General features: G+C 41.7%; 2 protein-coding genes across 17 annotated transcripts in view; one reads left to right on the plus strand and one right to left on the minus strand.

Annotated features, from left to right (window-relative positions):
* lrba (LPS-responsive vesicle trafficking, beach and anchor containing) overlaps window positions 1-7,059 on the plus strand; it is a 173,105-nt gene extending 166,046 nt beyond the window's left edge. For 4 of the 6 annotated variants that reach the window (XM_069529934.1, XM_020101206.2, XM_069529935.1 and 1 more), the window contains exons 53-56: window positions 517-618; window positions 941-1,137; window positions 5,020-5,171; window positions 5,708-7,059. In XM_069529934.1, coding sequence (XP_069386035.1) covers window positions 517-618; window positions 941-1,137; window positions 5,020-5,171; window positions 5,708-5,798 — 542 coding nt within the window. In that variant the 3' untranslated portion in view covers window positions 5,799-7,059. The remainder of the gene's footprint in view (window positions 1-516; window positions 619-940; window positions 1,138-5,019; window positions 5,172-5,707) is intronic. The other 2 variants (XM_069529936.1, XM_020101208.2) reach the window with 1 other exon arrangement.
* Window positions 7,060-7,139: 80 nt separating this feature from the next.
* The window catches only part of dclk2a (doublecortin-like kinase 2a), a 49,759-nt gene continuing 41,111 nt past the window's right edge, over window positions 7,140-15,787 (minus strand). For 8 of the 11 annotated variants that reach the window (XM_020101313.2, XM_020101312.2, XM_020101308.2 and 5 more), the window contains 6 exons: window positions 15,600-15,733; window positions 14,904-14,981; window positions 14,479-14,575; window positions 13,283-13,363; window positions 12,673-12,786; window positions 7,140-9,750 (listed from right to left, as the gene is read on the minus strand). In XM_020101313.2, coding sequence (XP_019956872.2) covers window positions 9,058-9,750; window positions 12,673-12,786; window positions 13,283-13,363; window positions 14,479-14,575; window positions 14,904-14,981; window positions 15,600-15,733 — 1,197 coding nt within the window. In that variant the 3' untranslated portion in view covers window positions 7,140-9,057. Of the gene's footprint in view, window positions 9,751-10,402; window positions 10,416-12,008; window positions 12,158-12,672; window positions 12,787-12,925; window positions 13,127-13,282; window positions 13,364-14,478; window positions 14,576-14,903; window positions 14,982-15,599; window positions 15,734-15,787 lie in introns of those variants that run through there. The other 3 variants (XM_020101316.2, XM_020101317.2, XM_069529939.1) reach the window with 3 other exon arrangements.

Consider the following 15,787-nt stretch of genomic DNA (forward strand, 5'->3'; position numbering starts at 1 on the left):
ATCTTCATGACTTCAGGAACATAACCTACTCTCGCTCCACTGGCTCTCTCGCTCTCCCTCTCTCTCTTTCACTCTGTCTGTCTGATGCAGAAACATCTGGATCCAGTGAAGGCAGTCATGGGGAGAGGGTTTTAAAGATAGGGAGAGGCGGTGGGTGACAAGTGCTCGAAAAGGAGAGTGGATGAGGGGAGAAATGTGTGTAGAGGAAAACAGGCATGATGCAATAATCTATGTGCTACTATGGAAAAAAAGAAACTTAAAAAAAAGAAATCCTCTCGGAGCTGAACAAATGAATAATCCTCAGGTTTTTGTATTTTGCTGTATTTCTGTGTTTTCACATGGCTGTTGTCTTTATCCTTTCATTTTATTTGTTTTTATTAATCAGAAACTATAAAATATGGCTGAATGAGGTTTTTCTTTGCTTTGTGCGCCCTCTAGAGACCAGCAGTGGTTATACACTGTATCGTGGCGCTGCTCTTGCTGATATACAGATGCGTTGTGTTTGTGTTTCCCCAGCAGAGTTCACCACACCCCGGGCCATCCTGACGGGCCACGACTGTGAGGTGACATGTGCGAGCGTGTGTGCGGAGCTGGGTCTCGTCATCAGTGGCTGCAAAGGTGGGATTTTCTGTTCGTCTGAGTAAAAACTTCCATAATCTAAATTCCATACTTCACAACAAAGACCTGATGTTAACATCCGTCCTTAGTGAGTGAACTGGTAAGTTCAGGTCCGAACAAATTCGCTCTGAGCTCCGGTTATTTGCTTATAGAGCAGGGAGGTGAGACCTGACAGCAAGTTCACATCACATTGATGATGCATTGTAATGTCAGGTGCAAACTCAGGTCTCTCAGGTCTGGACGGGGCCAAAAAGACAAAATCATTTCTTAATAAAAGTTTTTTTACGAACTGAGCTCATGAGCGTCTGGCGTCTGTTTGCAGAGGGTCCTTGTCTGATCCATTCCATGAATGGGGACCTGCTGAGGACCCTGGAGGTCCCAGAGCAGTGCATGCGGCCCCGCCTCATCCAGTCCTCCACTGAGGGACACTGCGTCATCTATTACGACAAGGGGCAGTTTTGTCTCTTCAGTGTCAACGGCAAACTGCTGGGACACATGGAGGTTGAAGACAGCATCAAGGTGAGGAGACGTATTTCTGCATGAGAACGCATGCGAGAAATACATTTGCACATGTGTGTCTGCACCACATCAGCGTAAGAAAGTCCTCTCACTGATTAAAGCCGTTCTTACCGTTCGAGATCTGAGAACAGTCAGGGTCGGCTTGCCTCGGGGCGAACTATGGTTTCACATCGCTTTTATTCTCTTTCATAAGCACACACCAGAGGAAAGGGTCCTTTTGATCCAGAACCCTGTTGTCAGGTCAAATTGCGTCGGCAGCAGTTGTAGAGAACATTCCAGAGGAGTGGTCAGCTCTGGACACCAACACCATTAACTACCCTCCAGCGCAGGACGACACATTTCCCACATTTCCTCCCTTGCGGCTGGAGTGACACAGGATAACGGCTACTGCCTTTGGTTTCCCGACCCATTGTTTCCGGTTTGGCCTGGGAATTGTAAGCTGGCTCTGACAGACAGCCACACGCCTGTTTCCTATTAAGAAACCTCTCGTGCCGAGGCCCCTAACCTGCCAACCAGCCTGCTCCGAGAAAAAGCTCAGAGCACGATCTAAACACGAATATAACTTGTATAGGAAGTGGTTAATTCATACACACAGACAAAGTTTATGCTCTTGTAAAAGACGTTTCAGAGACTTCTATTGTTTCTTAAGCAGAAACAAATGATGTGTCAGAGCTTTGTGTTTTTCTCCGGGTCCCTGTGAGCTGTGACTCGGGAGCAGTGCAGGTCGTCAGCTCTGCTCTGCTGTTGTAAATTCCAGCCGTGTCAAATGGCATTAAGAAAATCTTAACATCTTCAATGAGGCTGCTGGAGTCCCGGCCTCCTCCCGCCTCGCTCCCCTTAGCTCCACCCCGCTGCTCCCAAACTGCGGCAGTATTTAGTGCACTCGTGTACATACCAGAATCAATCTTCTCTGCCGTCGGAGCCTCAGCACAGTATGACTCCAGGATAAATAAGTGTGTGTCCTGGCCTGCAGTATCTACTTAGAGCCAGAGAGTAAAACTGAGAAAGAGAGGGAATGTATGCGCTGTGAATTTATAAGGGTCTGGAGTCAGAGGTTAGATGACAGGCTAACAGTCGGCATCCTAGTCTAATAGCAGAATCAAGTGACAGGAGCCATACTGAATGGATTACAGTCTTTTAAGTACTAGTATAACTCAGGCAGTGTAACCATTCCAGCCTTTTTCCCCCCAGCCTGCGTCCATGTTACAGGGGGATTAACAGCACCATAAATTCCACTTTTTACCTTCCCTGGTCTCAGCATCCACCCAACGTTCCCCAAAAGAAGTAGGAAATATGGGCATTAAAAGTGCATGTGTTCCTGCTGCACTCATTTTTTAGTCATCTGATCCCGGGTAGCCATCTTAGCTCCCACAGAGCCATCGGCCATCTTGTTTGACCGCCCAGTGGTAGAGGACTGATTTATAATGTCTGTCTGCAGCCTCCTACCTGGTCGGGCTGACATGTCTGCCAGCTCTCCGGCCTCCCGCTGCGCTGCAGTAAGGTCATGGACTCTGTTAGTAGATACACAAAATACAGCAACCGGTAAAAAGTTCTCAGTCTTTTTTTTAATTTTAAATTAATGTTATTGTGCGAGTACAGCATCTGTTCATGGAGGAAGATGCAAACAAATAATAACTGTGCTTAATTTATCAACTTGTGAAATTTAAAGCGGCGCTAAGAAATAATTTTATATATGTGTAACAAGGAAGAGGTCACAGTTCCCCTCAGCTCTACGGAGCGTTTGAGGTTTACCTGCCAGTTAAGCCGGTTTCACACATGAACTTTGTCTTCTACATATGAAGAACATAGCAGGAGATTGTCCGAGCCACACGTGTTCAACAGGAAAACGTCTGGAGGTGGTGTCTGTGAAGAGCATATGGGAGACAGGACGTGAAAGTAAATCATGTGTTTTGGTTTACAGCAGATCGACACTGTTCACCGCTTAAAGCTTCTGAATCTCATTGTCTTTCCAAGTTGACGTCTTCGTCCATGTCTTCTACGTGTGTGGCTCCTTCTTTCTTATCCTCAGATATACATATATATATATATATTTTATTTTATTTTTTTGCGTCCATCGCATGTTCGAATCACGTCCCTGTCGCTCGCTGTCAATTCCTCGCACATTTTCTGGACATTTTACCAGAGGGTTGGCAGGAAACGTTCTGGAAAAGGTCCAGAGCGACTGACTCAGACATTTGCACTGTCAAATACAGCTCCTCAGGAACATTTAAGGAAACTATCTGGAGCAGTTTGAGTAGGTTGAACATATCTGAACGTTTTGCAGCTACAGAGTTTTCCATGAGTTGGTTGAGACCAAAGTGAAGGTAAAAGTAGAGTAATATTAGACTTATATTCATCAAGTGACTAAAGAATTACTAATCATGCATCTTGCTGCCACAACATAAAGGTGAAAGTACGTTAATGTTATGTTTCTGAGGTCTTCTGCTGCCCCCAAGTGGCCTAAAACCAAACCAGTGCTACTTTAAATTTTACATTTTTCAATCCAAATTATTTGCAGGGTAAAAAGAAATATTTTTTCAATGTAGTCAAGTGCGTTGATCATGATTTGCTGGATCTTGGTTTGATATTTATTCATGTTGTCAGATTAACTTTGAACACTGATGCACACGACAACTACTGTGCACACAAATCACACTTAAAGGACACAAATCAAAACATAGCTGCACTCAGTCACGCTTTGTTAACGGCCATCTTGGATGATGATCTAACGTCGTGAACAGTCTGGATTGATTCTCGAGGCGTCCCGCTAACGTGCAGCATGCGAGTGCATCATTGTGTCCATTGTGTGTGTCTGTCTGTGTGAGACCGGCACATACACATGTGCGTTTGTGCCTATCTTAACTCAAGAGAATGAGAAACAGATTTTTTTTAATTCAGTGCGGTAGGAAATTCCCCAAAGTTTTTTTTAAACATATATAAACATACACAAAACATTTACCCTAATTTAAGCTGCACGCTTTTTTTTAATGTCCAATCCAGTGTGCACTGCTGCTCTTGAAGGGTTATTTATGTTTTCTTAACCAAGTCAAGTTCCTGAAAATGACTTGTTCCAACTTCAGTACTGAAGTTCAAGTTTCATTTTGCCATTTTATATGAGCTTGATTCAACGCACATGCTGCTGATGATTGAAACGTCTCTCGCTGAATCGCTGCAAAGTGGCTGCAGCTGAACGACGGCCCAGGTCCTCGTCACGAAACCGCAAACGAGAAAAGCTCTAAATTAGTGTCATTTGCTGCTTTTAGAAACTCACATTCTGCCTCGTCATTTCATCAGCTACGCTTACTTGCCGATTGATGCTCCTGACTGTTTCAGTTTCAGCTTCCACTGTACACTGTGCACATAATGGACTGCAACACACGACTTGATTTGTGTATGTCGGATTCCTGCGGGAGCCATTCAGCTGTTACAGTTTGCAGGAAAAGCAGATGAGACGAGTAAATCTCGGAGCCGCACTGTGGGGAGCCATCTTTGTTGCAAGTCAGGGTTTGTGTACAGAAAGCCCTGAAGGATCGCAGCTCTGACCTGGGATCTTTTGTTGGATCACATGACCTCACAGTATGAGCTTTACTTTGACAGAAGAGATAAACTGGTCCCAGATCACCGGACCTATTCCCAGACAATTTATGCTCGTGGTTCCAGGTTGAAAAGCTTTTGCTGCAGAGTTTTTCTGAGCACAGTTTACAGATGATCCAACAACTCAGGACATCTACAATTGAACTGGAGACTTTATCAGAAACTATGTCCCATGGTTAAATCGTACATGATGTCAGTGTTGTGTTGAATGTGCCAGAAGAGAATAATCAAAACTCTCAGGTTCATTAAACAGATAATAATGAACTTTCCTCTGTTTGCCTCGGTCAGGCCATGCTCCTCAGTCGTGACGGCCAGTATCTGCTGACAGGCGGAGACGGGGGTATAGTGTCCGTCTGGCAGGTTCACAACCTCAAGCAGCTGTTCACGTACCCTGGCTGTGACGCAGGAATCCGCTCCATGGCCATTTCACACGACCAAAGGTAAGAAGCACACGTGTGTACACTTATTTATGAAAGTATCAATGAAACATTCCTCCCCTTATGAAGGAAAAAGATTATGTCTAATTTTATTAAACTCTACATATATTAGACATACTTGAGTTAGTTACTACTTTTTCCTACAATGTAGGAATAAAATAGAAACAGTCGATTGTGGATACAGTAGCTAATAATCCACAAACGTTAAATATCGTAGCATCTCTTGTGTGAAAAGTCCACATTGCTCAGCCTATATGCATCTTATTGATATTAATAATAGATATTTAAGCAGCTTTTTGATGATGAAAACAACAATAACCACTTTATACAATTGATAGTTAATACAATACAAATTTGTCTGTAAATATGAATTATTGAATTAACTAGTACCTCTAGTTAAATGCTCCTTCGTTGATGCAGTAAATATATACTTCAAACACAAGTACAAACATTTCAATTACTATTCAAATTTACTGCAGATTAAAACCAAGACACTTGACAAACAAAGCCTGATGTTGTTCCCTCCTCCCTCCGCTCAGGTGCATCATCACTGGGATGGCGTCAGGAAGCATCGTGCTCTTCTACAACGACTTCAACAGGTGGCACCACGAGTACCAGACCAGGTACTGAGCCCGAAACTTAACTGATAAAGTTGGACACTGACGAAGATCCAGACCGTTGCACGAGTGAACTCTTCAACGAAGGAACTGTTCTGTCTATCCTGTTCTCCTGAATGTATCTCACTGAGGAAAAAAAGATTTAAAAAAACAACCTGTCCTGTTATAGTAAAAGAATCAAACTATTTTTTAAAAAGGGCATTACTATATTTTGTAGAGCTGATAGAAACTTTTCATATAAATCATAGGGTGGGTGGGGGTTAAGTTACTGTACGGTTAAAAACAAATCTATTTTTAGCTGTAAGAGTCTATTTTCATCTCCTCCAGAAAAGAAAAGAAAAAAGGGGAATTGTGGGGAGTTTGTGAAAATGTTTTCTCTTGACTTAAAAATCCAAATATTTGTGTACTTTAGGGTGAGTGATTTTTTTTTTCTTTTTCTGTAGGTGTGTATGTGGGAAATAACTATTAAGTAATCATTCACTTTTACCAAGCGTTTTGACAGCACAGGCGTTAGATAGGAAATGTTTGAATAAATAAATGTATCAGAGAGAAGGATAAAAGAAGAGGGAATATACATATATATAAATTATACTGTTTAAATGTTAGTCTTTCATATTTAAAAATGTCCATCTGTACCTCTGCTTGCATTTCTGTGCATGGCTCATGACTCATACACAACATATCAGCGCAGGTTTGTCACATTATCATTTAATACTTTAAAAAATCTAAAAGTTCCCTGCATCAGTGATGTTCACAGAGCGTCACACAGAGGAGAATGACTTTTATTGGGGGTTTTTCTCCTAAATGACTGAATTACCAAACAGCAATCAACGGATTAATCTTGTCATAGAAAATGCGACGGTTTTGCTTTCTCGCTAAATAAATGAACTCCTGTCATACGTCTGTGCCCGTCTCCACAGCAGCTCGACACTAAGTGAGAAGTGCAGTGAAATGAAGGACTTCCTGCATTTCAGTCTTTTTCTTTATCCATCGCAGATCATGGGATGAGCGGTTGTGTTAAGATGTGATTCAGCACTAAAATGGCAAAGAGGCATTTTCATTTGATCCTCAGTTAAAACAAACTTCCACTCGTATCTTTGAATTTTTTTTTTTTTGTTGTTGAGGAGACATTCCTTTTGATGTTAATGCTTTGGTGTGGTTTGAATCTACAACTCTGAGAACTACTGTTTATCTATCAACCAATATTTTTGCAATCATTTTGGAGTGTTTTGTGTGCCGAGTTCTGACAATAAAACCCAATTTTATAACTTGAATGGTGCTCAGTGTTAAATGTGGATCGAACGGCGCCCTCTAGTGGCCAACAGCTGGTGTTACAAACACACGTACCACAAGCTTGTTCATCTCAAGTCTTTATTGCATTTTTAGTTTTATTTATTATTTACTCGTTTCTGCCGTTTCAAAATAGTGGGACATTAAAAGCAGCCGCTCTATTTCTAATAAAAACCACGACTCCCATTTTAGCTCTAAACTGTCTTCATACAAATTTCCCTTTTACAAACTGCTATGACAAAGCAAATTAAACTAACTACGATTACATAAGAGAAGCTCAGCGACCAACCTGACTGAGTGTGAGGGCTTTGTCTTCATGCAGCTGGGAGCAGGAGGAGTTGACACCACTAACACCAGCTGAGGAGTTTAAAACCAGCACGAAACAAACCACTTACAGATAAACTGAGGATGCACAGGTTGGTTCTGATGAAGGCATCATGAAGCAGTTAGCCAGTGGTGAGGTACACACCTGTCACCTTGACAACACATTCATTCCTACTATTTAAATCCAACATATTTAAAAATAAAATGACAGGAGAAGTGTTGAGGATTCTCATTGAGCTTGGCGTGTTGTCTCTGAACATCAACAGAAAAGTTTCTTCACATTATGAACAACAACAACAAAAAAATGACTGTCATTGTGTAATTGAACGTGTCAACGAGTCTTACACACTACAATGGGTTTAAAAAGTAATTTACTTTCATGGACTTGATTTTGATCAGGATATTTTTTCCTGAAATGTCTCGGTCTACCTTAAAGCAACACTTTGCAACTTTCTGCCTTAAAATATTCACTTGATAGGAGAAATAGAATAGAAAGAATGTTTCCTCTTTCTTTTCCACTCCTTCAAAGTTTGTTCTTGCTCTAAGTAACTTTGGTGAATGGGTGATTCACTCAGACGACTGAATGAATAGCCATGTGCAGCTGCAGGGGGCGCTGTTGGTCAGTAAAAGTTGCACAGTGTTACTAAAATACCTCGAGGGTTGAAGGAATTTAGATTGTGGTGATAAGAGCTTTGAAGGATTCGACTTAAACAATGTTCCAGACACTCAGTGCAACAGAGGCTGTACGTTTGTTTTTATGAGATCTTCAGATTATCGGGGAAAATACAACGGTATTTTTTGAAACCGAGGACCACAAACAAAATTCTCAACGATATGTCTTAACCTCTTCCTGTTAGAGCGGCTGTTCTCCGCTCAAAGAAATAAAATTAAAATATGTGAATTAATATAACAAAAATTTGGCCAATTGTTTAGATAACTTAAAAGTGTTTTTATGAAAAATCTTTGGTTGACATGGTCACACGAAGAAGCAAAAGGAAACTGATCTTTAGCTTGTTTCTATGTTTTTAACTTGAACGTGAGCAGATCTTTGTTTTTGCTTTAACAGTTAATGCTCATTTGTACAGACGTGATTTCCAGGTACTTCCTTAGTTGTTATTAGCTGCTTTCTACTGTTACTTTGATTTTGTACATCATATTGTAGATTTGTGGTTCGTCATGAGCAAAGCTTTCGCTGGAGAAAATACTCTGTGGTTATGGTGAGTAAAGGTGGCGACAACAACACGTTCAGATATTTGATTTGCTGAAATCATGGTTCAGGGATGTTTGTGTGTAACTAATATTTACAGAAGAGCCTCGGTCAACATGGGACAATAAATTAAGGAAAGACTTCACATTAATGTGATACAGTCATTCAAGACTTCCAAATACAACCACTCACTGGTATTCATCTCATTCCCTTTATCCACGTCCTCCGTTAATAAATACAAACCTATATATACACAATCAACTCGTTTTCACACACTCTGGAAAATACCTCACGTCCTCCGTCTCAGAGAACGAGTGAGAAAAGGAGGAGTGGCCGCAGCAGTCACTGGCTCAGGTTACAGATACGGGGAGGAGGTGGAGGTTCACTCTCCTCATCTCACGTCTAATCATACATATATGTGGGAACAGGAGGAGTGAGTGCAACCACACCTTTAAACCTCCATCAGCTCCTCAGCAGGAGGAGGGCTGGGAGGAGCTGGGTCGGATGGAGAGGGCGGGGTCGTGGATCGGGGTGGAGTAGAAGGAGGAGAGGGAAACAGGGTCGGATGGAGGGAAGCAGGGGAGGAAGGTTCCTGTTTGGTCGGGGAAGAAAGAGGGAAGAACACAGCAGGTTTAATGGAGGATGGGGAAGCTTGTTCTGTGGGCGAGGACGACTGGCGCTGTAACTCTTTGGGCGGAGAGGAGGGAGAGAGAGAAACTGGTTTGGGAGGAGATGAAGGGGGAGGACAGGAAACAGCAGGAGGGTCTGAGGGGGATGCAGATTCATGAGGGGAAGGAACGGGTGCCATTGGGAACGTTTCGGCACAGGGCGAGAACCGGAGAGAACTTTCCGGAGCAGAGAGGGGGAGGGGAATCTGAGCGGGTGACAGGTCATTTTCATTCTGAGGCTGAGAGCAGGGAGGGTCATCGTCAGGCACAGACGTCAACGTGGTCTCGGCAGGTTTTGGTACTTTGGCGTGTGACGGTTGTTTGGTTGGAGAAGCTGGTCCTGACTGCGAGGCCGCTTGGATCGGAAGGAAAGACGGGACTTGGCTGCGAGCTGGTGAAGTTGAATGCGGCACTGACTGGGGGCCTGGACAGCGACGAGCAGTGAGCTGAAGGGTCTCCTTATCTAGAGCCGTGTTCTGGAACAACAGATAGAGACACGTCAGCTGGACGCGTTCGAGCAGCATCAGATAAAAAGATGCTGGAGAACTGATCAGTTTGCAGATTTTTAAAAAAGCTGATCATTAAATAATGACCCAGTTATTTCATTGATATGAATAAACAACACGTGATGAACGTGATGGACATGAATAAGTGAAAGATGAGTAAAGAAATGCACAGTGGAACGACCCCACAAGACAAAAATCCGATCAGTGCTACTGTATGTGCAGGAGAAAGGGCAAATGAGAAAGTCTTCCATCCAGAATCTAAACTAGCTGAAGCCAATCACACCAGACAACAGGCGAGAGGCGGGTACATCCTGGTCGCCAATGTTTGAAAGGCAAAATAACCATTCACGCTCACATTCACACCTACGGTCAATTTAGAGTCTCCAACGAACCTGAACCCAATCTGAAGGAAAACCCACACAGACACGGGGAGAACATGCAAACTCCACAGAGAACCAGGAATCTTGTATGAGAAATTAAACTTCTACTTTTTCTTTTAATAAATGCATAAAAGTTCCATTTGTCCTGATTGAAGCCAATGACGTGTGACATAAATGTGACGTCCCTCATTTGCCCTTGTGCTGAGTATCAGCTGCAGAAGAGTCGAGGTGTTAGTACGTACCATCGTCTTGGAGCTAATTCAGAGGAAACGCAATGCAGGGGGGGAAGCAAAGAGGGACAGAGACTAGTCTTAACTCACAGCTTCACAAAATAAAAACAACAAGCATGACGGCAAGTGGACAGTTCATGTTCCAGCTCAGTCTGTTGGTTCAGGTTATCAGAACTTTCTTTTGTCCGTATCCAAACAACACTTTGCGTTTATAGAAAATTGAGCAGGAACAAAACTGGCAAAGCATGTTTTTTTCAGGCAAAGACACAAATCAGTGGTTTTTAATGTGAATAATTATTAATAAATAATAATATGAGTTAAGATTAAATGTGTTGTTTGATTGGATTAGTTCTTAAAGATGAGGCTGGTGGTATTCTACATCTTTCTTATTAAAAACAAATCCCACCAAAAGAACATTCTGATCAGTTATCGGTTCCATGTCTTTTTTTCTAGTCTTACATTTTATTTAAATTTCATAATATATACAACTCAAGTCAAGAAAACAAAAACTCACAACTATAAACTAAAAAAACAAAACAACTTTGGAACTTTAAAACTTGCAATGGAAGTAGCACTAAATAAACGCTGACATAATTACGACCTAAACCTATTTAAGACTTAGCACATGATATTTTAACATAATAAGACTTGATTTTTGATTACTGATTTTCATTATTAGTTTGATTTATTTAGTAAATACTTAAAATATGTTTATTAAGTTTAGTAATAATACTAAAGACTTTGAAGTTTATTCATAGACCATCTGCTACCATTAAACACAAGAGTAGAGCATCAACTGTTTGTGAGTCCAGGGAATAATTGATAATTGAAGTTTATTCTATTCTAAAAACAACAGAACCAGGAAAGATAGGACATTTCTGAGTCTTATTTAAGAATAAAAAATAGTTTTTAAATGATTTCTTCAATTGGAACCAATGGACAAAGAGCTGAAAGCAGGATTTGTTGACAGTAATTAAATATACAACACATCCGTCCTCATCCTTTAAAACTTGCTGGGGAATTTTCTAAAAGCTGGTTTACGTTTATCTCTGCACATTTCAACTACAACACAGTGCCAGTGCAGCTCTCGATTTACTCCACAAGGTGGCACTAGAGTACCATTGACATGCATCAGGTGCTGAGGAACCAATCATTGATTTATGGATCTACAGGAAGTTGATTTTAAGCAGCTAGTTAGAATGAAATCAATGATGGCAGAGAGGGAGGCCCAGCTCTTGCTCTAGTGGTGATGTAAACATGCTAAATAACCTGAATGACGACGTGTGATTAAACAAAATGATTGATGATTATTGATTTATGATTTACATCCCATATAGGTTTCTGATGGACACGGATGAAATGAGAGTGAAAGAGCAGAAAAAGATGAAAAGAGTCGTGAGGTAAATCCAAGAGGAGAGCGCACGTTAGCATGTCCAACATCCGCTGGTTATTGAGAGCAGTTACTGCAGCTGAGGGGCTGAGAGAGAAACAGGAAGGAAGGAAGGGAGAGAGGGGTGAGGGCTGTTATGGATGCAGGGGGTGGGGGCGAGGGTGAAGGGCGATGGCTGGAGAGGAAGAAGGGAGGCAGCAAGGATGCGGGGGTGGGGGTGGGGTGTACCCGGCTTTCAGCTCCAGGCGTCCCCTGTGGTCCTGGGTCGGGTGTGAGGGAGGGGTGAGGAGGGTGGGCGGAGGAAGTGGATGAAGAGGAGGTGGAGGATGAAGAAGAGGAGGAGGGGCCGAGGCCAGGGCCCATGTTTACACCTCAAACTGTCAAATGAAATTTTCAAACAACACGCAGGAGAAGACGGATCAAATCTCTAATCAAAGAAACTCGGCTGATGGAGGGGAGGGGGCGTGGCCTGTGGAGATGAGGCGTGGAGGAAGTAGAGAGGATGGAAGACGTGAAAGCTACACGAGTGAATTCTTCACTGCTCCGTGTTTCTTTCGCTCTAAAATCTGTGACTCAGATGTTCACAGCAGCGTAAGTTGATTATAACTTGTATTTAATGTCGTCTTTAACGAGGATTGAGGCCAAATCTGCTTCACCAGTGAGTCGCTCGGCAGCAGATTCAAATAAAATGATAAGAAGAAGCTCAATCTTTTCTATTTGGGTCAAACATTTGCTGTCGCTCGCTGTAAACGACGCGTAGAAGAAGACCTGGCACGTCAACTACACGTCGACATGAGCGAGGTCACTGAAACATCATCAGATCACTGTGAAAAATCGCAGAAGATTGATTTCAAAATCATTTGTTGGGTGGTGGATGTGTGTGTTGTCTCACCATGATGATGGACACACCAGCTGTGGTGTCGTTGTGCTTCGGTGCGGTGTTAAAGTGCGTCTTCAGTTTACCTGTCACCTCCATCTTCATGTTGTTCTCTATGACTGCATCGTCCTACACACACACACACACATACACGAAGAGCGTTTTATCTATGCACACACACATATCACAAGTTTTGAAGTTCTGTTCACATCTGCAGGACTGTGAAAATGCTTTTGGCACCAAAAGTACATTGAAGATGTTTTCAAAATTATTGCTTTGAAGTTTTTATTTGGAAATGAACGTCATACAAACAACAGCTAACGAAGAAAAACTAAATAAAATGTAATATTCGATGTGAGTCACTCAAGTTTACGTATAATATCTGGTCTTTAAATCAGCACCAGTTCTCCAAGGTGCAGTTTTTCGATGTATAGTTTGACTTTTCTGTCTCTTCATGTAACACCAGACTCTGTGGGGGGAAAACATCTGTTGCTCGTTGTTCTTCTCGTCACTAAATCTAAATCTTTTGGAATCTATCAAGCTTTCAGAGGAAGTTATAGCAGGAAGATGTCTGACGGCCACAGAACTCTACATGCACATACACACAAACAGTGTTGCACCATACCGTGACCCATGGGTGGGAGAGGACGTCTTGTGCTGTGTATCGAGGCTCGGCGTTGACCTGCAGCATTTTTCCAATCAGCTCCTGAAACACACATACACACAAAGTGTTTAGGAAAATATCAAGGCTAAATACGACTTATTCATCTTGTGTGGCTCTTGAGAGGAAATGATCTTATTTGGAAATCCCTTCACAAAACTCTATTAATTAACAATTTCAAGCTAACTTTATAAAATGTAATTAAACTTCAGATAAAAGCTGCATGAATCTATCATTAAACTAAAAATGACTAATATTTATGAAATTAATAAAGACTTATGCAAACAATTGACTACAGAACTTGACTTATACATACACATCCAGGAGACACAGAGAAAAGTATCTTCAGTATTCACTTCTTTAGCTCTGATGAGGTTTTTTAAAAACTCCTCGACACTGTTTTAAGAAACCAGTAGTACATTTCTCAGTCTGCTGTTTGATGCTGTGTTGGTAGTTTCACTGAATGCAGCTGCTGCTGCTGCCGAGAACATCGCTGATCGCACTAAATCAGTTAAGTTAATGACCATGACTGCAGAACAATGAGCTGAGACACACACACACACACACACACACACACACACACACACAGGTTTCATGCTGTGGAGTTTGTAACATGTGTTTTCGGCGACAGGCCGCTGTGCAGTGAGTTTAATTAACAGCGTGGTTCTACACACTGAGGGCTGTCACGTTAATACATGACATTATTCAGAGGGTTGGAGGAGTTTCTCTTGTCAGACAGTCATTAATGCAGTGGGTTCGTGTGTGTGTGTGTGTGTGTGTGTGTGTGTGTGTGTGTGTTTGTGTGTGTGTGTCTTATCTTGTGTAATATTTTAGATCATTTTCAGACTTTTTACTGTCACTGCATTTAGTTCAGGTTAAAATAGTTTGTGTTCATTGGAATTAGATAGTAAATATATGTGTGTGTCTGTTTACTTGTACAGATATCTTTGTGACCATTTTGAGCCTAAAACTTACGGAGTAAGGACATTTCGGGAAAGCGAGGACATTTTGACCGGTCCTCACTTTGGCTTGGTCATAGGGTTAGAATTAGGGTTAGGCATTTAGATGGTTGAGGTTAGGGTAAGTGGGAGGGAATGTATTATGTCAATGGGTGTATTCACTAAGATATGAGTACAAACGTGTATGTGAGTGTTTCCAACCTTGGCTGAGTCTGTGATGTTGTCCCAGTAAGGACTGGGAAAGTCCAATCGTCCCTGGAGGATCTGGTCAAACAGGTCCTCTTGTGAGTTACTCTCACTACACGGAGCACATAGACACTCAGTGAAAAAAAGAATGTCATATTTACCACATATCATACATGTTCATTGTAATGGCTGCATAAATAACCTGCAACCTCACCTGTGATTATATTTTGTCTGATTAATTCAACGGTAATTTAGGTGGAACTCATCCACTCTATGAACATCGTTAACACAACAACTAAGTACAGGAATACTTTTTGTTATTTAGCAAAATGTGACTTTTTTAAATGATACATGACTGGTTCCTTGAATCAACATTGTATTTATCTCTTACATTTGTTTACTAGTAGCAGATTAATTCTTGAGGTGGATGAAGTCAGTACCTTCTGAACGGAGGAAATCCACACAGGAGGATGTAGGTGATGACGCCGGCAGCCCAGATATCGACCTTCAGACCATAACTGTGACAGATGAGAGAAAATGTCAGTGACAGATTAAATATCTTAAAGCACATCAACGATCGTCCCAGTGTTACAAATACTGCAGACGACTGACTGGACATAAAACGACAAGATAAAATACATAGTGAATTTTTGGAAAGAAAAAAGAAGGTTTTCCATCTGCTACAATGATGTGGAAGTAAATATACAATTACAACCAGAGGTGGCAAAAGTACTCACGTTCTTTACTTGAGTAAAAGTACAGATACTTAAAAAAACACTTTGTGTTCAAATGTAAGGAGCAAAAGTAAAAAGTCGTCAGGAAAATAAATACTCAAGTACAGATACCTGAAAAATCTACTTAAGTACAGTAACAGAGTACTTTTACTTCGTTACTTCCCACCCCTGATTAAACCATGAACACAGACACAGTTAGATGGTTTCTTTATTCTTCATAAAGCTTTTAATCTCCGCACAACTGATAATAACACAGCCGACTCACATTTCTACTCTATTGTGTTCGTAGAACAGATGTTTCCATATAATCAGACTCAAAGATCAATAGAAACAAAAACATTTCTCCATCAACAAGCGTCTCCTCGAGACGAGTGTCACATCCTGTCAAAACCTCCAGCTTACCCAGACTCTGAGATGATTTCTGGAGCGACATACGTGGGAGTGCCACATACAGTATACAGGGGTCCCTCCACCACAGTGGCCAGGCCAAAGTCCCCAAGCTTCAATGACTTGGTGCCATCTGGGTATTCAAAGACCTAAAGTGAAGCACATGCTCAGTTCAAGGCCACTGAAGAGTTGGATTTGTTGGA

Source organism: Paralichthys olivaceus, chromosome 8 (genome assembly GCF_024713975.1).
Source record: "Paralichthys olivaceus isolate ysfri-2021 chromosome 8, ASM2471397v2, whole genome shotgun sequence".
Classification (NCBI taxonomy): Eukaryota; Metazoa; Chordata; class Actinopteri; order Pleuronectiformes; family Paralichthyidae; genus Paralichthys; species Paralichthys olivaceus.